At 44.1% G+C, this 23,617-nt stretch overlaps 1 protein-coding gene across 6 annotated transcripts in view; it reads right to left on the reverse strand.

Annotated features, from left to right (window-relative positions):
• Positions 1-23,270, reverse strand: part of GPR161 (G protein-coupled receptor 161) — a 62,927-nt gene extending 39,657 nt beyond the window's left edge. For 2 of the 6 annotated variants that reach the window (XR_010839888.1, XM_067030274.1), the window contains exon 1: positions 21,964-22,391. Coding sequence is in view for 2 of the 6 variants with exons in the window: in XM_059073375.2 (XP_058929358.1) it covers positions 23,052-23,124 (73 nt within the window). In the remaining 4 variants the exon portion in view is untranslated. Of the gene's footprint in view, positions 1-19,599; positions 19,647-21,963; positions 22,392-22,468; positions 22,572-23,051 lie in introns of those variants that run through there. The other 4 variants (XR_010839887.1, XM_059073375.2, XM_059073382.2 and 1 more) reach the window with 3 other exon arrangements.
• Between the last annotated feature and the right edge of the window lie 347 nt (positions 23,271-23,617).

Raw genomic sequence — 23,617 nt, forward strand, 5'->3', positions numbered from 1 at the left:
TAAATTTTAATAAAATAAAATTTAAATTTATTTCTTAAATTAATTTTAATAAAGTAAGAAATAAATTTTAATTAAAAAATTAAAAATATAATATAGAAGGCAAATGAGAGAATGAACAGAAAGTACTTTATAAGGTATAATTACTTTTCCCAAGCAAAGCATAGTATTCCCCTAATATGTCTTGTAATTACCAGCATGCTCCTCTTTATCCCCAATGGACTGTTTGGTCCCTGGGAGTGAGGACGAACCATGCCTTTCATAAAAACACAGTACAGTTAAATATGGTTAAAACAGTATGTTTTATATTGTGATTTTTACCACAATAAAAAAAAGAATGTTAAAAAAAACCCCTACTTTTTGCCATGTGCAACAACATAGATGGACTTGGAGTCTATTACACTAAGTGAAATAAGTCAGAGAAAGACAGATATTATATGTGGAATCTAAAAATTAAAACAAACTAATGAATATAATGAAAAAGAAGCCAACTCAGATATAGAGAACTAGTGGTTACCATGGGGATAGGGGAGGAGCAGGGCAATATAGAGCTAAGGAATTAAGAGGTACAAACTATTAGGTATAAAATTAGCTACAAGGATATATTGTACAACACGGAGAATATAGCCAATATTTTATAATAACTATAAATGGAGTACATCCTTTAAAACCATGAATCACTATTTTGTACACCTGTAACATATATAATATTGTACAGCAATTATACATCAATAGAATAGAACACAAATAAAAGAAAAAAATTTTTAATAAAGAAAAAAAGGCAAATGAGACAGTGAACAGGAAGTACTTTATAAGGTAATAACTTTACCCAAGCAAAGCACAGTGTTTCTCACTTATTATGGGAATCACTTCTGGGAATGTGGTGAACTCAGCTGATGGGAACACCTTTCCTACTCTAAATTCATAGAAAGGCTGGGTTAGATATGATGCAAAATTTTTTAAAAAAAGCCAACCTTGGAAAAAGAAAGGGAAGTTCATAGGTAACAGAAATGGAGAGAAAACTCAAAGCCAGAGTTGTAATCTCACAACTGTGACCAAAAGGAAATTAGACCTAGTTCAAGACCCCTAGGGCTGAGGTTTTTTATGTAGGAGGATGACTTTGGGTTCCACAGGGCAGAGAACTGGAACCAATATCCTGCCTAAAGATTGGGTTCTAGAAGGGCTGCCTCCTCCATGAAAAAGAATCAGAAAAACTCCTCTTACTGGTAAAGGGAAGTGGCAAAAACAGTCATTTACCTGAAGCTCTGGGTGGAACACTAAAGTTGTTTTTCCATGAGAAATCAAACATTGAGACATGTGCCATGCTGATGAGGGTACCAAGTTTATAAATTCTGCATGGTGCAGAAATCCAAGCTAATAAATTCATGCAAAAATTAATGCTGGCCAAAGCAAACACAAAATGGCTCTGTAGTGAATTTCCATACTCACAAAACAAACATTTAATGAAAGTGAGTTTACAACATTTGCCATGAGGGAGAATCCACAAAACAAAAACCAAGAGAACTGACATTCCCAGAACTTGAATTAATAGAAAAATATAAAAGAGACCATAATATAAATACAATTTAAAGCTTTAAAAGGAAAAGAGGTAGAAACCATATGAAAGAATAAGACATCATGAAAAAAAGAATAAGCAATTGTGAAAAAGAACCAAACAGAAATTATAGAAATTAAAATTTTAGCTAACAAAATGTAAAACTCAATGAGTATGCAGAACAGCAGATTCAGCTAAAGACAAAGATGGTGAACTGGAAAACAGCTGAGGAAGTTACTCAGAATGAAACAAAAAAAGATTAAGAAAATGAAAATATGAAATAAAAGTCAAGATACATGAAGAGCAGGTAAGAAGATTCAAAATATGTTCAAAAGAAGTGGCATCAGGAGAGATTAGAGAGAAAGGGTAGCAGATACTGTTGGGTGCCTATCCAGCAACAAGTGTCAGGTTTTTTTCCCTTACTGGCAGACCTCTGACTTTGTTTTGGTGTACAATCCTCCTCCAGCGACTCAGAGAAGGCTGATGGGACCCCTGGTTCTCAGAGTCTCTAGTGGGCTAAACAAATCATTGTGTTGCCTTTCTCCTTGCAATTCTGGCATATTAGTCAAGAGGAGAAGTCAGTGGATTTCTGGGAAAAGCTGCTTTGATCTCACAAAGGCACTAGAAGAAAAATCTTCTTCTAATGGTCCAGAGAGCACAGCCACCTTGGGATCATTAGAGGTGCTAGGCCAACATGCTGAGCATGGTAAAGAAGAAAGCCTGGATCCTTGAGCTGCTAAATCGACAAATCCGGAAGTCACCTTCATCTTGGCTTCTGGTTATGCAAAGTAATACATTTGTAAAAATTATTTTTAAAGCTATTTTCAGTTAGGTGTCTGTTACTTAAGTCAAAAGCATCCAACTTACATTAGGGTGGACCTACACTGCCTACATTAAGGTTGATGCGTTATTTAGAGGTATAATTGAACATTTTCTAGAACTAAAGATACACATGAGTCCTTAGAACAAAAGACCATATCAAGTTCTAAGGATAAGTCAGAAATAGTCTATACCAAGGTGCATCACAACAAAAAATGACAAACACTAAGATAAAGAGAAAATGGTAAAAACAAAATTTCCTATAAAGAAGTAACAATTAGATAAACAGCAGACTCTTCTTTTGAAGAAAATAGAGGCCAGAAAACAGTGGAATAATCTCTTGGAAGTGCTAAGGAAAAGAACTCTTGCCTTAGAGTTCTATAATACCTTTCAAGAGAGGGCACAATATACTTTTGAGGCAAGCAGAGACTGAATGTTTACTAATCACTCCTTATTGAATGATCCCCTTAAAGATACAATTCATGAAGGAAACTGAATTCAGAAATAAGGAAAAGAAAATGGTAAATATATGGATGAATCTAAAATCAGAAATGCAAAAAATTAAATTTTAAAAGTTAAACATCGACAACAAATTTTATAAAAATAGCTAACTTGGGAGTTTTGAAAACAAGATGAAATTAAAACACTAAGCAAAATGGAAGCTCTTAGAGGTATGACTGGTGTAAAAATATTCCAAGTTAGTTTGTACTCAGGGTGGACTTGGTTATGGCTGTTTTCCCAGCACCTGGACAAGTGCCTGGCACATAGTAGGTAACTCAATAATTATTTGTTGATGAATGACTAGCCTTCAAAACTTGGTCATTGTTAAGTTGAATATGAGTGTTAACATTATAAAGGTAGCCACTAAAATAATAAAAATAGGATGAAAAACTTTCAATCCAAAAGACAGGGGAAAAAAAAGGAATAAAGTATTACTTGACCTGGTGGCTCTCTGGTGGCCCTATTAGCAGGGACACCAGTGAACGCCAGAATCAGAGAGCCCAGGGCTAAGTGCTATCCTTGAGGTCCTCGGCTACAACCCTCTCCAGGAGGCGGGGGGAACGTGGTCAAAGAGCTGACCACCCAGGGAAATCCAAAGCCCCAGCCTCTGCCAGGAGGCCTGGAGAGGGAAAGGCACAAGCCCCAGCAAATTCCCCAGGGGTGTACTTTAACAAGAGAGAGGATGTGGAATGTCCCAGCCAGTGAAGGCTTCCTGGCAGGTGGCCAGCTTACCCAGGGCCCATTGAATGGAAGCAAATTCAAGTGTGATTCACATTACCACTCTCCTGGCCAGCGCTGCTGCCAGACACGAAGGTGTTTCAGACTCCCACACTCTCCACGTCCTGCCATGACCAAATAAATCACTTTACACCACTGGAACATGACTGAGGTTTGAATAAATGTATAGGAAATTATTCCTGGGAAAGAGAGCCAGCCCTCTCAGTCAGATCACCAGGGAAGGCTGGACGTGCATGTCCTTGTCTTTACTGTCATGGCTCCAAGTATCAGTCAGTCCTCTTTGGGAATTGCCTTCAGTTCTCTTGAATATTCCCACAGATGGTGACATATCTGCTGGATTAGACTACTGTCAACAGCTTCAAGTCATTCAAAGCCAAATCTTGTCACTCGAGGGAGTGATCAATATCATTTTGGGTTAACAAACAAGGCAACACTATAGAATATTGAGACAGGTATCTATTGTGTTTTATAAACTGGCCTGCATGCTAATTCCCAAGAAATAATTCTAGAAATGCCTTGCTTTGCAAAAACAGAATTACTACAATATAAAGGTGGATGCCCTCGCTTTCCCTTATTTAATTCTATAAATTTGGATATGTTCTAGTCCCACCTCATATTTTTACCTAGAACTCTGATTTTCATTGACCTATAGTGGACTTTTTTCCTGCTCATATTGCTGTTACCCTATACTTGTCAGAGGTTGTTGTGGCGTGGTGGTTAAGTGTATAGACTCTGAAGTCTGCCTGGGTTTGAAGCCCAGCTCCTGTAAAAAAGAACAGTGTGTTTATTTGTATCAAGTGCCTAGAACAGCGTCTGGCACACAGTGAGCCTTCACTTCATATTATGGCTTCTATTTGAAGCGTTCACTCTGATTTTACGTTGGGAAAGGACCCTTCCTGTATTCTTAGGCCATGGTCACATGACCCAGGACTTTGGCTGGAACAGCCGGAGGACAGACTAGCCTACCATGGGGTTGGTAGGCTGATACCATGAGCCTGGGGCTGCAGCAGCTGGCCATCTTGGACACTACACGGAAAGTGCTTACAGGCAAATAAAGGTGAGAGAATGAGAGAGAGAGGGAGAAAGAGGGAAAGAGAAGGGGGCAGGGAGAACATGCAATGAATCCATTCACAAATGCTGATGAAACCATGTGTGACTCTGAATTTTCTTGTTCTCATCAGTTATATGAGCCGGTGAATTTTCTTCTTCACTTATGCTAATTTGGCAGGGTTTCTGTCACTTGCAACTTAAAGAATTCTGACTGATACTCTGATACACCATGATCTGCATGTAACACGTCAAGACCCCACCTCTTTGGACACTGGTACCAGGAACCTTCCCTTTCTCAGGATTAGGCCGACTCCTCAGGCACAGCTCTGCCTTCCCCAGCCTCCTGCTCGAGACCTTATCCTTTCCTTCTCGCCATGGACCACACCATGGAACCATGGATCCTAGTATGGTGGAGTTTCTTCATATGGAAGTATAGAGAAGCTTTTCGCCCCTCAGAGTATATGTAGTCTTTTGGGGATCAGGAGGCCCGTGACCCAGTCAATAAGCCACTACAAGGAAAAGGAGGCCTCACTCACCCACACAATGCCCATTACAAATGGGGCCATGAAAGGGGCAGCCTGAAGAGTCCACAGACAGCAGGCCCGGGCTTGGATTTGTGTTGGGAGACCATGCTGGTCAGAGGATGCAGAACTCTTGGCACCTAACAAGGGCGCTGGACATGACAAGACATACTTGACCTCTTCAAAAGTCTTCTCCAGAGCAAATCATTTCTTTTAGTGTAAGGTTCTCTTCTGATACCCTTAAATATACCCAATCAGGGTAGTGACTCACTTCCTCCTCTGTGGCTTCCCATTTTTATGAAGAGCTGAGCAGCCTAAAAGCTGGGACCACCAGATGCCCTCTTCTAAAGAAATCACATGCCAACAGGTAGGTACATAAGATGTTCGAATAAACAACTCTCCAGGTGAGGAAATGTTGCTAAAACACCACTTCAAATAAGTTCAGGTGAGGTCACTGTGGTGCTTTGTTGGCCATATTCTCAGGGGCTCTTCATCTCAGCACCTCAAAGCATTTTATACACATCAATCACCAGCTGGAGCAGTTGAGGGGGTGCAGTTGGGAGGAAGGTTCAAATAACCATTTGATTTGCACTAAGGTAATTGAGAGAGACAGTGAAACCCTATCCCCCATCCCACCCACAAACCAGACCACACAACTCGTTGAGAGCCGCAAAGAGTTCACAGAATCCCCGGTCTCCTTCCCTGCATTCCCTCCATCCTTCTCTGGCACACACGTGAAAGTTGTTCCAAAGATGGTGGATGCAGTGACTCAGCCTCTGCAACCCCAGAGGGATGTGCCCACCCAGCCAGTGCAGGGTCTGTTACAACGTACAGTGCTTTGCTCTTGTCCCCACAGGGGCACCATAAACCTCATAATTTCCTGGTTTGAAACCTTTCACTTCACCTGTAAAGCTGGTCCACGCCCTGGTCTGTTTGGGAACATGCACCAGAAGATGGAAAAGAAGCTAGAATCAGAACCCTAGCGGCCTTATGGTCCTTGTCTGAATTCTTGGTTTGCCAGTGGGAGAGACCTGGCTTTGGTCCCCTCTGTATGTACATTATCAACATCACCAACCTCCAAAACTTCCTTCAGCAGGCACTGAAATTCTGGAGGCTGGGGCTCTTCACTGACCATGACCCTGTCCACAAGGGCATCAGCCATGACTCTGTCAAATGTCTTTCCAAAACCAAGCTCTTGCTCTTCAGCAAAAACATTTCCCAAGGCTCAGTCCTTGATCCATCCCTTTCTCCCTATGTCCGTGAGAATCTTACCCATTTCCAAAGTGTTGTTTAATTATTATTAACTAATGATAATCAGTATTGGCAAAACAGTGTGCAACATACAATGTAATTTTACATAGTTTCACTTCATCTTCTGAATAACTTTTAGAGGAAGGAATTACTCTTCTCCCTGTTTCAGAGAAGCAATACAACATATGGTTAAGAGCATGAACTCTGGAACTAGAGAGCCTGGGTTCAAATCCCAGCTCGACTACTTACTGGCCTCTGTGAGCTTGACATGTTGTTAACTAGCTTCTCTGGGCATCAGCTCCCCACTCTGTCAAATGGAGATAATACTCCTTGCTCAGGAGTAAGTACCTCATAGGGTTGGTGGACAAAAATCAATGAGTTAATATTCGTACAGTGCTTAGAATAGAGCTTGGTACCACATAAGTGTTTGTTAAATGAATAAAATGGGGGAACTGAGGCTCAGAAAGGTTAAGTGCCCAGTGCAACAGAGCATTAGGTAGTAGCTCTCCAACTTGGTCCTATGACTGTGAGGCTACCTTCAATCCATCTACTCACCACAGCAGGTAAGATTCGACATGGTGTGGCCTAATCTAAATTCCGGACTTCTTACCCACCAACCCTTTCATGTACGTTCCACTCCAGCCAGCTGGGCTTACGTGCTTCCATTTCCCATTTGCTCTGGCTTCTGCCTATTCTCTAGTCGGAATACTCTCCCTGTTTTTGGAATGAGTGAATAAAGATTTACAAAGTCTAAAATGTGTTATGGATCTATTGGTCTAATAACTTGATTGAAGAGAGAAATAAATAAATAAATGTGTGCAGGCGGTGAGGCTTTAAAGCAATACAAAAAATATGACAAGCCAGAACATTGGATTTGGCAATGATTTCTTGGATATGACACCAAAGGCACAGGCACAAAAGAAAAAACTGCCAAATTGGACTTCATGAACATTTTTAAAATTTGTGCATCGAAAGATACCATGAACAGAGTAGAAAAGCAACCCACAGATTGAGAGGAAATATTTGCAAATCATATATATGACTAGAAATTAGTGTTCAGAATATATTGAGAACTCCTAAAATTCAACAACAACAAAACAACTCATATCCAAAAAAGATATACAAATGGCCAATAAGCACATGAAAAGATGCCCAACATCAATGATGATTAGGAAAAGTAAATAAAAACTACAGTGAGATACCACCTCACACTCATTAGGATGGCTACTGTCCAAAACAAAAACCAAAACCCAGAAAATAGTAAGTGTTGGCGAAGATGTAGAGAAACTGGTACCCTTGTACACTGTTGGTGGGAATGTAAAATAGTACAGCCATTGTGAAAACCAGTACAGCAGTTTCTCAAAAAATTAAACATAGAACTCTCATATGATCCAGCAATTCTGCTTCTGGTTATATACCCAAAATAATTGACAGCAAGATCTCAAAGAGCTATTTGTACACCATGTTCATAGTGGCCTTATTCACAGTAGCTAAAACATGAAAGCCACCCAAGGGTGCATTGACTGATAAACTGATAAGCAAAATATGGCATATCCACATAAAAGAATATTATTCAGCCTTAAAAAGGAAGGAAATTCTGACATATGCTACAACATGAATGAACTTTGAGGACATTATGTGAAAGTGAAATAAGCCAGCCACAAAAAGACAAATATTGTATGATTCTACTTATATGAGGTACTTACAAGTAGTCAAAATCATAGAGATGGAAAGTTGAATGGTGGTTGCCAGCGCCTGGTGGGAGGGGGACAGGGGGAGCTGTCTAATGGGTTTAGTTTCGCAAGTTGAAAAGAATTCTGGAGCTGCATGGTGGTAACGATTGCACCATATAAGTGTATTAATACCATTGAACTGTGCTCTTAAGAATGGCTCAGGTGGTAAATTTTACGTTAGGTATATTTTACAGCAATGAAAACAAGTTGGAAAAATATACCAGGGTACCTTCTCTTTAACTTCTCTCCCCACAGGGTTTGGAGAGTCATGAAATGAAGGAAGTCAGCTGACTTCACGGCATCTCACCCGCTGATGAAGAAGAGAAGAACCTCAGGCGGCACATAGAGTAACCTCTTCCTGCATCGGATGAGGAACCACAGGCTGCGTCTGCCCTGGATTATTCCTCACTAGGGACTAGTCCAGCAGTGACTTCCAAGGTAAACCCACTGAGTAAGATGATGCATCGTGCTGCACTGTCCCCAGATGACATGGTAAAGCACAACTCAACTTTTTGTTCATCAAACTCCTCTGGTGCAGTTTTTGTTGTAGAATGTGAGGAACACTCAGTACTAAGCCAAGCTGGACTCTGAGCCATGGACTGTCTGTTGACTTTTTTTTCAAAGGGCCACTGGCCTCTCTCCCAGGCCTCCCCCAGCGACACTGAAAGCGGCCATCATTGCCCTTGTTTCCCGGTGAACACGGATGGAGAGGGTCCACTGCGGCCTCCCAGAAAATCCACAAAATACCGGCTGAAGTCGTGATGAAGACAACTCACTCAGGGGAGCGACTTACACCCCAACAGAAAAGCGCTTTAGGGAAAGGGAGAGAAAGCAGTGGCGGACTGACCACAGCTCTCTGGGGACGCCTTAGCAGCCTGAAGGTCGGGCAGGATCTCACTACAGAAATAGCTTTCCCAGCTGCACGCAAGGCAGCCATCTTTCCTTTGCCAGCCACTGGACACCCAGCCTGGACCACGCTACTCCCCTGGGTGGGAGAAGGGCAGAAACGCCAGCTTTCCCAGGGCAGGCTCAGAAAAGCCTCCACCTCCACAGACACTGGCCCATGGCCAGCCTGCCTGGAACTGGGATCCCAGCAAATCCCAAAGGCAAAGCTGGGTTGGACCAGGTCAGACCTGCCCTAGGCTGTTCTAAGTCTACCTGGCGCTGATGCCAGAAGTGGCTGTGGTGATTCACGGGGCAACTGGACCAAGGGTCTGGTTAGGAGGCCGTGCTCAGGCAGAGAAGCCAGTGCCATTCCCTGGAGCTCCCAACTGGCTACTCAACATCTCCACTTGGATGGCATGGGCACCACAAGCCTAACATGTCCAAAACCAGACTTCAAGTCCTTTGCCTCTCAAACCTGCTCTTCCCATATCTCTTCAGCTCATGTTACAGTACCCCCATCCTTCCAGTTGCTCAGACCATAACTCTGGAGTCACTCCTGACTCCTCACTTTCTCTCACATCTCCTATCTGGTCCGTTAGCAAATCTACTGGCTCTGCTTTTGAAATGTGTCTAGAATTCAACTATGTCTTACTATCTCTGCTACCATCACTGTGGTCCAGGCTATATTATGTCTTCTCTGGGTTATTAGAATAGCTTTCTCACTAGTCTACCTGCGTCTGCCATTGCCCCCCTCCTCAACGCATCAACTGAGTGAGCTGGTTAAAACAGAGGTCAAAACACATGAACAAGTCACTGCTTCACTCAAAACCCCCAAAGGATTCTCATGTCACTCAGAATAAGCCCTGCAGCTTCCTACATGATCTGGCTCTCCATTACTGCTCCAACTTATAATAAAAATTACCTTTTTACTGCCATTCTGATGACACTGGCCTCCTCACTATTTCTCAAACACATCAAGTGTCTACCTCAGGGCCTTTGCACTTGCTATTTCCTATGCCTAGAATGGCTTTACCTCACATCTTTGTAGGTTGCTGTCTTATTTCCTTTAGGCCTTAATTTATATCACCTTTTCAGCAAAGCCTTCCCAGTTCACACTACCTAACATTTCATACCCCATACTTCATGGCCCCATTCCCTTTGTTTTTTCTCTTTAGTGCATATGTGTGTACTTATTTATCTTGTTAATGTCTTTCCCTTTCACCGGACTGTAGGCTCCCTGAAATTGAGAAATTTTGGGCCTGTAAATTTCGGGGTCAGCATTTAGAACAGTGCCTGGCAAACAGTAGATGCCCAATATTTGTGATAAATAAGTGAATATATGTATAAAAAATGGGACACTGAACATCTTGGCACACTAGGCGTTTCTTGCCTTCAGAGAATTATTTTTGCAGATGTAGCAAAACTAATAAGCTAATAAACTATTAAACTATTCATTATCTAGTCAATATCCATTCTCCCCTTTCCCCTATCAACAGAACCCTGACTTGATGTGGGACATCAAATGCACCTACAAAAATAAACTCACTTGCACAGAGCTTGGGTGGCCAGTAGATCCAGTTCCAGTCAACAGAAGTCTACAAGGTGGCGGAAAGTTATCCATTTCCTGACAAAACGACAGACTCAAGCTGTGGCTTCTGCCCTTTTCCCTCTCCCTTTCTCCTGACTAGAACTCGAACCCAATGCTTGAAGGTGGCTGGATGCCCCATGCAATGCAGAGCAGAAAGACTACAGTAGCCCAAATCACCTACTGAGTTGTAAAGCCACTGTGCCCAGCCACGGCTAGTCAATCCCTTACTGGCTAAGTCCTTGGAGTAGGGTTTCCTTTACATGCTGTGAAAGCTACCCTAACTTGACACTTAGGTCAAAGGTGAGAAGAGATGCTGAGGAAGGCAAACCGTGCTGTGCATAAATATTATGGTGCCAAAAAAATTGCTGGTACAGATTGGTGCTATAGGGTCTCCATTTATCCACCCATCCCCTTCTCCCATCTACCCCGTTGCATTCCCCTTGACCCTAATGTGCAAACAACCCCATAACCCTAACTTGTCCACCCTTTCCCATGATAACTCTATATACAATCAAAGATTCTAATCATTAGAAAGAGAGGGTCTCCATAAAAAAAGAATGAAACATTGCCATTTGCAGCAACATGGATGGACCTAGAGATGATCATACTGAGTGAAGTAAGCCAGACAGAAAAAGACAACTATTATATGATATTACTTACATGTGGAATCTAAAAAAAAAAAAATAATACAAATGAACTTATTTATAAAACAGACTCACAGATATAGAAAACAAAATTATGGTTACCAAAGGGGAAAGAGGAGGGGAGGGATAAATTAGGAGTATGGGATTAACAAACACACCACTATATATAGAATAAACAGCAAAGATTTACTGTATAGCATAGGGAACTATATTCAATATCTTGTAATAACCTATAATGGAAAAGAATTTGAATATACATATATTGATATATGTATAACTGAATCACTTTGCTGTACATCTGAAACTAACACAATATTGTAAATCAACTACATTTCAATTAAAAAAAAAAAAAGAGAGGGCCTCCAGTAACAACTTCCCCTACAAAACTGCACTAAAACCCAAGCTAATCCTTCGAAATGCCTCATTCTGGATAGGCGAGTTTTATGAATTGGTGGCGCTTTATCACCTTAAAACATCAAAACTTTTTGTTTCAAGCCTTTAAGCAAAATTCATGAAAATCCATCATACATTTCCCTATATTTTAAAACAAAGTATACAAAACATAACGATTTTCATGATGACTCAAGGTCATTAAATGGCAAGATAAATGAAATTTTGACCTTACAGATCAGTGCTAATGTAATTGCTTTCATTTAAAATCTTAGAGAAGACTGTTCAGCTTCCCACTCAGCTGGTGGGTTATCACTGTGAGACTTTATTACATGATTTGAAACACAGTGATTCCCTCAAGTTGGATAAAGGTAATGTTATTTCCTATTGTACAAAGTGTGCCTTGCATATTGTTTCTCTTTGAAACTTTGTCTACAACTTGTTTCAACCTTTGGTGGCCCTTTTCCCTATACAGAGTATAATTACCTGTAGTTTTCCTTGCCAAGCTAAGGAAAGGTCTATGTAAAGTAGGGGCTGATATCCTGAGGGAGGGCTTCAGTGCAAAGTTCTGCAGGTATGGCTTCTGTCATACAGATGTCATCTCCTCCTGCACCTTTGGGGAGGGTTGATTTTCTACTTCTCAGCACTCTGCCAGATAAGTGACATGCTAACTGTATTTATATGGCTCAAGTGCGTAACTGTGGCATTTTCCAGAAAAACAACGACCCTTGAAACAGCTTAGAGCTCTCCATTTAACTTTAATATTTTTTTAAGTGGCAAGAGGAAAACTGAGAATTTAAAAGCAACATTGTCGAGTCCTACTGGATTTTATACCACCAGAAAGACAGATATGTAAGTGCAGACAAATATGTTATATACTGAAGGACTGACATTAGAATTTTCCAAAAGGCTAAGTCTAAAAAATATGAAGTTTGAAGAGACTATAGCTATATTTGCAGAAGATATTTGCACAGGCTTGCATAACAAGGTAGAGTATTACTATTTCTCAGCTACCTTGCTTCCCTCTTATTTTTATTTCCTTTATAAACTATCCTATCACACATCCTCTAAGTCAGGCATTCCCAAACTCCAGTTGGAAGTTACTGTTTGTAGACCAAATAAATGATGTCTCACACATATGTCAACTACTATTCTTCAAATGTCTATGTATGCTGTTGTGGTCAATAAAATTTGAATTCATTTTTTACATTGTTATCGATTCACAGCAGCTTTCTGTAATTAAGCATTTTCTTTTCTCCAACTGAAGTGATACTGAAAGGGAAGGTGGACCCACATAGCCTGGCAGAGCTTGGAGACCACTATCATAAGCCCAGGCCACCTACCCCCTTGTTGACACTTGTATGAATAACATCTGGCTGCAGGTCCTTACATCTACCTTAAGAGCAAAAGTCTCAAGAAGCCTTTCTGGAACATTCCATCCCCACAATGACCCTGACCACACCTTATATCTAGTTCTTCTTTTATATTATCTTTTCAGACACGCATGTCTTAGCACAAGTTTTTATTTTAGGTGAGGATGCTTTCTCCTGCAGATGGATTATAAATTCTTCCTCAGTTTCCCCTTTGAATTCCCAACAGCACTTTGCATGTGGGAGAAAATAAATATTTTATATTCCCCCTACTCATTAATATCTACTTTGACCTGATAGTCAATAGAAAGAACATGTTTCTCGGAATCTGGACTGAACCTAGGTTTGAATTTCATGTGACTGTGTAGGTCCTAACCTCTCTGAGCCTCAATTTCTCCGAGAGGAACAAGAGAGTGGATTGAACCTACTTCATATAATTATCAAGGGAATACATGAAGTAACACATGTGAAAGCAGCTAGTGGAGTGGCTGTCGGGAAATAAACTCAAAACCTGTTTAAGAAAGTTATTTAAGACATGGAAAGAAAACTCAATTCTTTTTCCCCCTTCATATTTTAATTAAAACCAAAGAGGTTTTATTTGACCACTTAAGTGGATAAAACAGAGGAGAGAAAAGCCGCATTGCAAGAGACTGCAAAATGGAAGGATCTCTGACTCCACTTAGGGGCTCAGGGCCTGAGGGCTCCATCACCGCAGAAAAGCGCTCAACTCAGAACTGTGCTGCTCGGTAACCAGTAAGGCAGGTGCTTGCTGACTGAGAAACGTGACCTGCTGACTGAGAAACGTGCAATTTTAATTTACCTCCATCTGCGATGAGGGGAACTGGCCTTCCACGCCCACATCCCCTACCTTGAAACAGCAAATCTTTTTTTTTTTTTTTTTTTTGGCGGTACGCAGGGCACGCGCAGGCTCAGCGGCCATGGCTCACGGGCCCAGCCGCTCCTCGGCATGTGGGATCCTCCCAGACCAGGGCACGAACCCGCGCCCCCCGCATCGGCAGGCGGACTCCCAACCACTGCGCCACCAGGGAAGCCCGAAATCTCATTTTTTAAAGCTAAAGAGGGAATCAGGATGGCTGGGAGGGTCTGAAAATGTCCAATCAGAAGACTCTAGATAACAATCAGACTCAGTCAACTCCCCCAATATTCTACATCAGTGGTTCTCAAGGAGGGACGGTTTTGTCCCCACGCCCACCTCAAGTGACATCTGGCAATTTCTGGAGACATCTTTGGTTGTCACATCTCAGGGGATGCTACTGGCTTATCTAAGGCCTAGGATGCTGCTAAACATCCCATAATGCACAGGGCAGCCTCCTGCTCACCCCCAGCAAAGAATTACACAGCCCAATATGTCAGTGGTGCTGAGGTTAAAAAATCCTGTTCTATAGGAGTAACTGGGTTCATTCTATGTTTTACTATTTATCCTTAATAAACAGATCAAGAAAATAAAACAACTCCCTCCATAAACAAATTCACATAGATGCTCCAAGGAGACAAGAAGAGACAGAAACTATGCTGAGACTTAAGACTGAGATGATTACTTCTATCACAAGATAAACAATGATTACTATGTTAATTGGTTTTACCCTTAATTATTTGTTTTACTCATTATCCTCATAGATCCCAGCAAACTAATTAAGCTCATAATACTAAAATTGAGAATAATATTTTTAAATGGCTTAAAGTGGCATTCCTTCTGAATACATTTTTTTCTGATGACCATGTCTCAGACAGATGCCATCATATACAGCCCTGAAGAATAGGGGATGTCCCCTCCCTCCCTTACCACATTGCGACTCGTTCCTGGACACTCTTAACTTCCCCCTTCTCATTCCTCACTCAGCTACCCCCCAAAAATGTTTAATGAATACCTATTTGGTCCCAAGCTCCACTTTGCAGCTGGGACACAGCACTGAACAAGAGGCCAAAATCTCTCCTCTCCTGGAGCTTACGTTCAGGGTGCAGGGGACACAGACAGCAAACAGATAAATAGTAAACAGTAGAAACTTGTGGTTATAAGGTTAATACTAGGGATGTAATGTCCAACATAATAAATATAATTAACACAGCCATATGAAAATTGTTGAGAGTAAATCCTAAGAGTTCTCATCGCAAAGAAAAACATTTTTTTTCCATTTCTTTATTTTGAATCATATGAGGTGATGCATGTTCACTAAACTTATTGTGATAATTATTTCATGACACATGTAAGTCAAATCATTATGCTGTACACCTTAAACTTGTACAGTGCTGTATGCCAATTGTATCTCAATCTGGAAAAAATATGAAAAGAAATAATCTGATAAAAAATTAAAATCTAAAAAAATAGACAACAAATAGGTAAAATAATTCCAGAGAGTGGTGGGTGCTATGAAAGTAAGTAAAACAGGGTAAAGAGGTGGGGGGAATGGGTGGGTGGGCTGGGAGTGAGGCGTCAGCAAAGCCTCTCCAAGGAGCTGACATTTGAGACCAAAAATGATGCAAGGGAATTTCAGGCCAGGGGAAGAGCCCTCACAAAGGCCCTGAGCCAGAATGAGTTTGGCATGTCCAAGGAACAGCAATGAAGCTGGAGAGGAGTGAGGGAAGAGGAGAATGGCAGACATGGAGACGGTCAGGGGCTGGATTGTGCAGGGTGCTGTGGGCCACGGTGAGGAGCGTGGATGAGATTCCACATGGGATCGGAGGCCCCTGGGGTGCTGCATCTGACTCATGTTTTAGAAGTGTTCCTGGGTGAAGAAGCAACTGCAGGGATCAAGCATGGAGAAGGAGACAGAGACACCAATCAGGAGGCTGCTGCTACAGCCCAGGTGAGAGATGAAGGCTTGGACCAGGGCTGTGGTAATAGAGATGGTGAGAAGGGATCAAGGTCGTTAATCCCCAACATTTGAGAGATAAACGAGCCCTTAGAAGTAACTCATTCTAATTGTGTTATTTTACAGATGATGAAACTTGAAGGTCCAAAGAGGTGAAGTGAGTTACACATAGTCATATACCTAATTACTGACAAACCCCCGTTTCCTGACTGCCATCACAACACCTCTGCCCTTACCTGGCCATCCCCAGGCCTGGGTGGGGAATGCAGAATTCATGTAGGAATATGAACCCTCTAGAAAGTAGTCCCAGTCAAGTCTAAAATAAATGACTACCTTTGCTGAGGGCAAGGTCACCAATGACCTCCTAGCCGAATCCAATGGGTCCTTCCTTGGGGTCTCTCCAGCATCTGACACCTTTGACAACTTTCATTTTTTCCTGAGACTCCTTCTTCCCTTGGCTCCCCTGACCCAGCTCTCTCCTGCCTCTCCCCGCTTTGTTCCCTACCAGCCTTACACCTACCTGGAATCATCCTGTCCTCTAAGTGTTACTGTTTCCCAAGATGCCATCTGGGGCACTACTTCTTCCTTTCTCATCTGCAGAGGAAATTAACTGTTTATTTCCCTTCCTTCTCTTCCCCTTGCTCTGTAGTTGCCCCTGAGTTTCCTCTGAAGAGTCATCCTTTTCCTCCTCTGAGTTCATGTGCCTTCATGGATGTGACACACCATCAACACCTGGCCAAGAGCACATTCCAAGTCCGTCTGACCAAATCAGTTTATGAGACATAACAGGACCGCTGCTGGGATAACTGGGAGAAAGACAGCATCCCCCCTCCATTGGATCTGAACCTGCAGCTTCGCCTAGCCATCACGAGAGGAGAGCATGAGACAAGGGGAGGCAAGAAAACAAGTCCTGATGAATCATTTGAACCCTGAACCCATGCCTGAAGCCAAATACACTCTTGAGCTTTTTAGTGATAAGAGCCAGTAACTTTCCTTTCTGCTTACGCCAGTTTGAACTGGATTTTCTACCACTTGCAGAAGAAGAGTCCTATTTGATACCTCATCTCTCTGTGTGCTCCCTCTCCGTACTCATCCAAACAATGATGACTCCAAAATCTCCATCTATAGCCTAGACAACTCTTGGGGGCTCCGGATTCATATACACCCACCTAGTAGATGTTTTCCCCCATATGTCACACCCAGGCACCTCAGATATAACATGTGCAAAATGGAATTCATCACCTCTGCTTCTATCATCTCAATATGCTATTCTTCATGTTTTTCTCTACCCTAGAAAGAAAATCACCACCCACCCAAATCACTCAAGACAGAACCTAGGACATCCTAGACCACTCTTGTCAGATAATCCTGATGGGGCTAAAGCCATGAATGACACTTTCTGTGTGACCTTGGGTAGAGTAATGGACATACCTGAGCTTTGGATTTTCATACAGAATTGCTAGGATTCAATGAGATAATGTATGTAGAACAATAAATGTTGGTTGGTTCCATTCCCTATCACCGACCTCTAGTGCACCACTAAATCCTAACTCAAAACTTCATCCTCAGGGCTTCCCTGGTGGCGCAGTGGTTGAGAATCCGCCTGCCGATGCAGGAGACACGGGTTCGTGCCCTGGTCCGGGAAGATCCCACATGCCGCGGAGCAACTAAGCCCGTGAGCCATGGCCGCTGGGCCTGCGTGTCCAGAGCCTGTGCTCCGCGACGGGAGAGGCCACAACAGTGAGAGGCCCGCATACCGCAAAAAAAAAAAAAAAAAAACCTTCATCCTCACTGCCATTACCCCGGCTCAGAGCCTCACCATCTTTCCCCTGAATGACAATCAGATGTTTCTATCTCATCTTCTTGTCTTTGATCTCACCCTCACTCCAATTTGTCCTCCCCACCGCTATAAGACTGATCATCCCCTACACAAACCTGGTCATGCCATATCATTCTTTGGCATCTGCAGAATCTATTCATTTACAGGATTCTCCACTTCAGCTATACTGAATAAATCACAGTTCTCCAAGTATGCACTGCTGTTCTCCAGTTCCATAACTTTGTGCCTGACAATGGTTCCATCGTCCAGAATGCCCTTTCTCTCTCTAATCTCCCACCTGGAGAAGAGCTCATCCTTAACACTTGGTGAAAAAAGCCACTGTAAAAATGGAAGGAAATAAACATGCTACACTGGCTAAAGAGGCTCACCGGCAAATTCAAACCTTGACCTCCCCAGTGTCAGAAAGGAGGGAAACTGAAGAAAAGTGACAGATATAATTTTAAATATTTTTAGATGAAAAAAGCAAAGTAGGAATGGAGAGGAAAAAGAAAATTTAATTTTGAGATAGGAGAGGACTTCCTAAATAAAACAGAAAACTTGAAGCCATAGAGAAAAGTCTTATAGATTTAACCACATAAAAATTAAACACTTCTGCACAAACGTACAATAAGCAAAGCTGGGAAGACAAAAAAGGCAAGATATTTGATTTATTAACAAGAAGAGGATTAAAATCCAAAATTTAGAAAAAGCCTCAAAAATTGATGAAATCACCAACAATTCAATGGAAAAATTGTTAAAGAATTTGTTTGCTGGGCAATTTGAGGGAGTGTAAATCCATTAACCTTTTTTTGTTGTTGTTGCTGTTTTAAGGGTAGACCTGGAAGAATCTATCGGCACTTAAAGTGCACATACCTTTGATATTGAATGGTATCCAAGATACAGGTGAAATTTTTTTTTTTTTTTTGCGGTATGCGGGCCTCTCACTGTTGTGGCCTCTCCCGTTGCGGAGCACAGGCTCCGGACGCGCAGGCTCAGTGGCCATGGCTCACGGGCCCAGCCGCTCCGCGGCATGTGGGATCTTCCCGGACCGGGGCACGAACCCGCGTCCCCTGCATTGGCAGGTGGACTCCCAACCACTGCGCCACCAGGGAAGCCCTAGGTTAAATTTTTTTAATTCCATAAGCAGAATGGGGTATTTAGCATACTACCATATTTATTTTTTTAGAGGAAGAAAACAGAAGATACATTTAATTGGCCTATAGATTCATGGACTGTCTCTACAAGAATACACAAAAACTGGCAAAATTAGTTGTACCCAAAAAGGGAAACAGAGGGCTAGGGTAGGAGGGAGGTGTTACCCTTTATAGCCTTTGAATGTCATTCTTTATGCATACTACCTATTTCCAAACAAGTAAACCTAAGTAATTAAACAAATTCAATCCCTTTTTCTGCACAGTCTCCAGATCCCAATACACAAAGGAACTCTGCTTAAATACATGTTTAAAATATACATTCCATTTGACCCACCAACTCCACTTCTAAGAGTAACTTTTATCCAGAAATACTCTACAAGTACACAGAGACGTATGTACAAGGATGTTCACTATAGAATTGTTTATAATAGATGAAGTTGGAAACAATCTAAAAGTCCCTCAGTAGGAGAATGTTTAAATGAGTTACAGTGAATCTGTACTATGAAATACTATGTAGCCATGAAAAAGAATGACGTGTATCTATGATATTGATATTGGAAGACATCCAAGACTTACTGTTAAATCAAAAAAGAAAGTCACAGAGCATATAAGTATATATGATCCCCGTTTATGTATTTTTAAAGGTATATCCAATATACTAAGGTTGGTCCTAAAGTTGGAAATGCAAATAATATTTTTATCATGTTTTACAATATAAAATCAACAAACTATATGTTATGTATTCATATTCACCTGTATTTCCAGACTTGGTGAGCATTTATTTCTGCATTGAAAAAGACCTAGAAAATAACACATGTACAGTGGTTACCTTTCAGATGGAGAGAGGGAGTTGAGGTGAGGTAGAGGGAACTTTATTTTCCTATATATTTTTATATTAAAAAAAATCTTTTATAATAACTATACTTTCGAAAAATTACTACATTCCTGGCATGCTTTCCATTATTTATCCAAGGTCACAGGTTTGTAAGTGGTAAGGCTGGGTGCAGGCTAGCTGACTTCAGACTGTGCTCTTAATACGGTGTGGTCTTACCTGTTACTTGAGTATAAATCAAACACAAACCCAAATCAAATGCACCTCCAGGTTTTACCTCTGGCCACACTGAAAACTCCTTCCTTTACGTTCCCATAATTCCCTGAACATATCTGCCACGAATGCCATCCTCTGCCCTCCTGTGCGCATAAACTGGCCAGCGAAACAAATAACAACTAGTATGGGCACTCTCTTGGTGCAGGACTAGAATCACAGATAAGATTAGTACTGGCTGAATGAATGAAATACTGAGTCATCAGGTCAATCCTTCTTCCAAACTCCAGGTAGCACGGAGCGCTATCTCCAACTTGGCTGATGTTTTTCCTCTCCAAGCAAAACAGCAAGAAGACACCACCTCTCCTCTCCAGTCTTGCTTTATTGCATTTCAGAAGGACACCAAGTACTTCCTAAGGTTGCAAGCTGGCAGTCTGCAGGTCACAAGCAGCCCAAACACATAATTTGGTTGCCTGGCACATTTCGAAAAATGTTTTGAATTAGTTGCCAACTTTACAAACATGAAGCTTTCTTCCATGAAAGTTTGCAGCCTCCCCCCAAATTCAGATCAAGCAGTGTGCTGGAACCTTGTCCCACCTGCTCCTGTCTCTTTATGGGAAGGCATGCTCTACACACAGCCCCCCCACCCCACCCCGCACAGCCCTCCTCCTGCACGCAGGCTTCCTGACGGCCCCAGCAGCAGAGTTCACATCACAGAGCTGTACCTCCTTTGGCTGACATTTAGATCAGTTCCAGCTCAGCCCATTCCGTCCTCCACAGAACCCAAACAACGAATGCCGCCGCCCCTCTGATCACGCGGCCAGGCCTTGTTCCTGACCCCCACTGCACAGGGCTGCAACACAAAGAGCGTGATTTGACTACCTGAGGCTTGGACTTAGTTGCTAAATGCCAAGCAAGCCTCCCTGGGAAAAATTCCTATTCTTCTCCTCACGGGCGCTGGAGCAGTAGGGCAAAAGAACATCCTGGGCTCCAGGAGCCACCTGTGTGATGGAGCCCGCGTGAAAAGCACTGCCAAGTCAAAAGACCTGAGTTCAGTCTGGGCTCCTTCCTTGCTGAGCAGGGCACTTCTCTCTTGAGTCTCAGTTTCCTCATCTGTAAAACAAGCTCACACCATCTCACAGGGCTGTTACGTGAATGAGATTTTAAAGTGTATATATAAAAAAAAAAAAAAGTGTATATAAAAGTGCTTGGAAGCCCCTTAGAAGTATAAAATGAGTGTAGACTAAGACAGGAAAAGAGGGGCACTGTGGAAGAAGTGACTGAAATGGGTGGTTGGATCCCAGTTAAAGAGAGCTGGATGAAGAACCCCTGTCTGTACGATCTGAGGTATCTCCCTCCCCCTCTCTCTGCTTTGGGGGCCTGGGAAAGGCCTTTCCTAACGTGTCTCCGGGCCGCAGTAAGAGGGATGATGAGGGAAAGCCACCTAGTACTTCCCAACGCAGTAGCTCTTGGAAGCTCACTTTCAGCTCCAGGTCACTGGGGAAGAAGAGGCTAGGCGGAATCTGCGCTGGCTGGATGGGGAGGGCGCACGGTGATGCCCATGTTTCCACACCCCCCCCCCAGCCCCCTTCCCTCGCCTGGTGTTATCATTATCCCAATTCATCAAGGAGCTGAAGTCCTTTCCCTCCAAAACCACACCACCTTCACAGGCAGGAGGATCAAATGACCTGCTCTTGAAAGCACTTTGCAAAACAGATGAAAGGTACAATAAAAAACAAAAATCGTCTCAAAGATGTGAGATAAAGTGATGCCAGCACACCACTGTGTGGTTACTGGAGACCAGACCCTTCTGAAGCGCCCCAGAGCATCCCAGTTAACCAACAGACAATTCTCATCCCACATGCCTCTGTCAAAAGGTTGCACAGGAGTTAAGCTCTGACCCAGAAGGCGGGCCAAGTGCCCCCAAAGCTAATCCAATCTCCCTCTCGAAGACCTGAGGAACAGAGACGCCTACCCGGCGGCGCCAAGGTGGGCCGAGCGACTCCTGGGCGCATCTTCCTCCCTGCTCGAGAGACAGCGCCCTGAGCCCCGACAGAAAGGATGTAGCTCACCTGGTCCTCATGGATTTCAGCTGAAGGTCGAAGCCGCTTTGCCCCACACATTTATCCCGGAGCGGGGCGTAAAGCCCCTCGGCCCGAGGGGGTACGATCCCTATCAGCCGGGTCGCGGGCCCGCACGGAGGTCTTCCCTTTCCGGGGGTCTCAGAATGCGGCTTCGGGCGGCGCCGGAAAAACGGGGCGGGCTAGTGGGAAGGGCCTCTCAGAAGCCCCTGTCCGCAGGGGAGGGGCGCGCCCCCAAGATCTTCCCACAAAGAGCCCCGGCTCCCCGAAGCAAGGCGGAGTGCGCCCGGGAGGACAGTCCCCTACCTCCAAGGGGGCGCGCAGAGAAGCAATGCGCCGTGGGGGCGGGGAGGCGTGGGGGAAGGGGGCGCAGAGACCCCGCCGGGCCTGTGCCCTCGCGCCCTCCCGCCCGGCACAATGAACTCAGCCACGCTCCAATCCTGCCAGCGTCCCCCTCCCCGCCCGGGCCCGCGCCCCCGCCCCCGCCGGCGCTCACCCGGGAGCCGACGCCGCGGCAGCTCAGGGCCCCGCCTGGCCGCCTCCCCGCCTCGGCCGCCGCCGCCGCTTCCTTCCTCCCAGCCGCGCTCGGCGACCGGAGGTTTCGGGTTTCACCCCGCCGAGCCCCGCTTCGCTCCTCCCGCCGCCCCGCCACCAGCACGCGGACCCTGCCCGGGCGCAGGCCAAGTAACTTTGCGGCGCTCACGCCCCTCCTCCGCCCGCGCCGCCAGCCCCTCCTCCGCCGTCCCGGCCCCTCCGCCCTCTGGCCACCCCAGTGCCCCCGCGCCCCGCACAGCCCCACCCGAGCCCCGCGCGCCGCCTCTCCTCCCCGCCCGGGCGCCGCCGCTTCCCATCCCTCACGCCCCTTCCTTCGCGTCTGCCCTCCCTCCCGGCCACTTTTCCATTTCTTCCCACGATCGGCCTCAGCTGCTGCTTTGTCTCGCCCCTGCCCTCTCGGCTCGCACCCCTTCTCTCCCGTAAACCTCTGTGGTCCCTCCTGGGCCTTCCCCGATCCCGTGCCTCCGTCCCAGTTCCAGCCGTTGGGACGTCCCCTTTTCCGTTTGTCTCTCCATCACACTTACACTTTCGGATTCTTCCCGTAGGTTCCGCACGGTCCCGTTCTCCTCCTCCAGTGTTGCCGTGGACTCCTGGCATTGCCTTTCCTGCTCACCTTTCATTCACGTAGCCAACGTGCCTGAGCGTCTGCCTGGTGCCAGGCAGTGAGTGTCCTGCACCCTGGGAATATCACAGCGAATCAACCCGCGAAGCCAGCCTTTGAGGAACCCACAGCCCCTGGGAGTGGGAGGGTGGATGTAAACAGATCTTTTCAGTGCTGCTCTACTCTCCCTCTGAGCGGGTGCTGCCAGTTCAGAGGACAGAACGCTTCCTTCCCATATTGGTTTTTTTTTCCCCCTTCCTCACTACCCACGTTCTATACTAACCCTAGCCTCCTGCGTTTTCTGTGCAGCAGCCTCAATAAGGGGACAAAAAGTTGAAGCAAACAATAGAATTGCTTTAAAAACGAAGGGAGAGAAATGGGGCAGCAAAAGAATCGGGTAAGAAGTTATAAAGCCCATTTCACCGAACTCCATCAAAAACTGATGCTTTGCCCAGAGCAGGATTCAAATTCCTCTGAAATCCATCTGCT

The sequence above is a fragment of the Kogia breviceps genome, chromosome 1 (assembly GCF_026419965.1).
Source record: "Kogia breviceps isolate mKogBre1 chromosome 1, mKogBre1 haplotype 1, whole genome shotgun sequence".
Classification (NCBI taxonomy): domain Eukaryota; kingdom Metazoa; phylum Chordata; class Mammalia; order Artiodactyla; family Physeteridae; genus Kogia; species Kogia breviceps.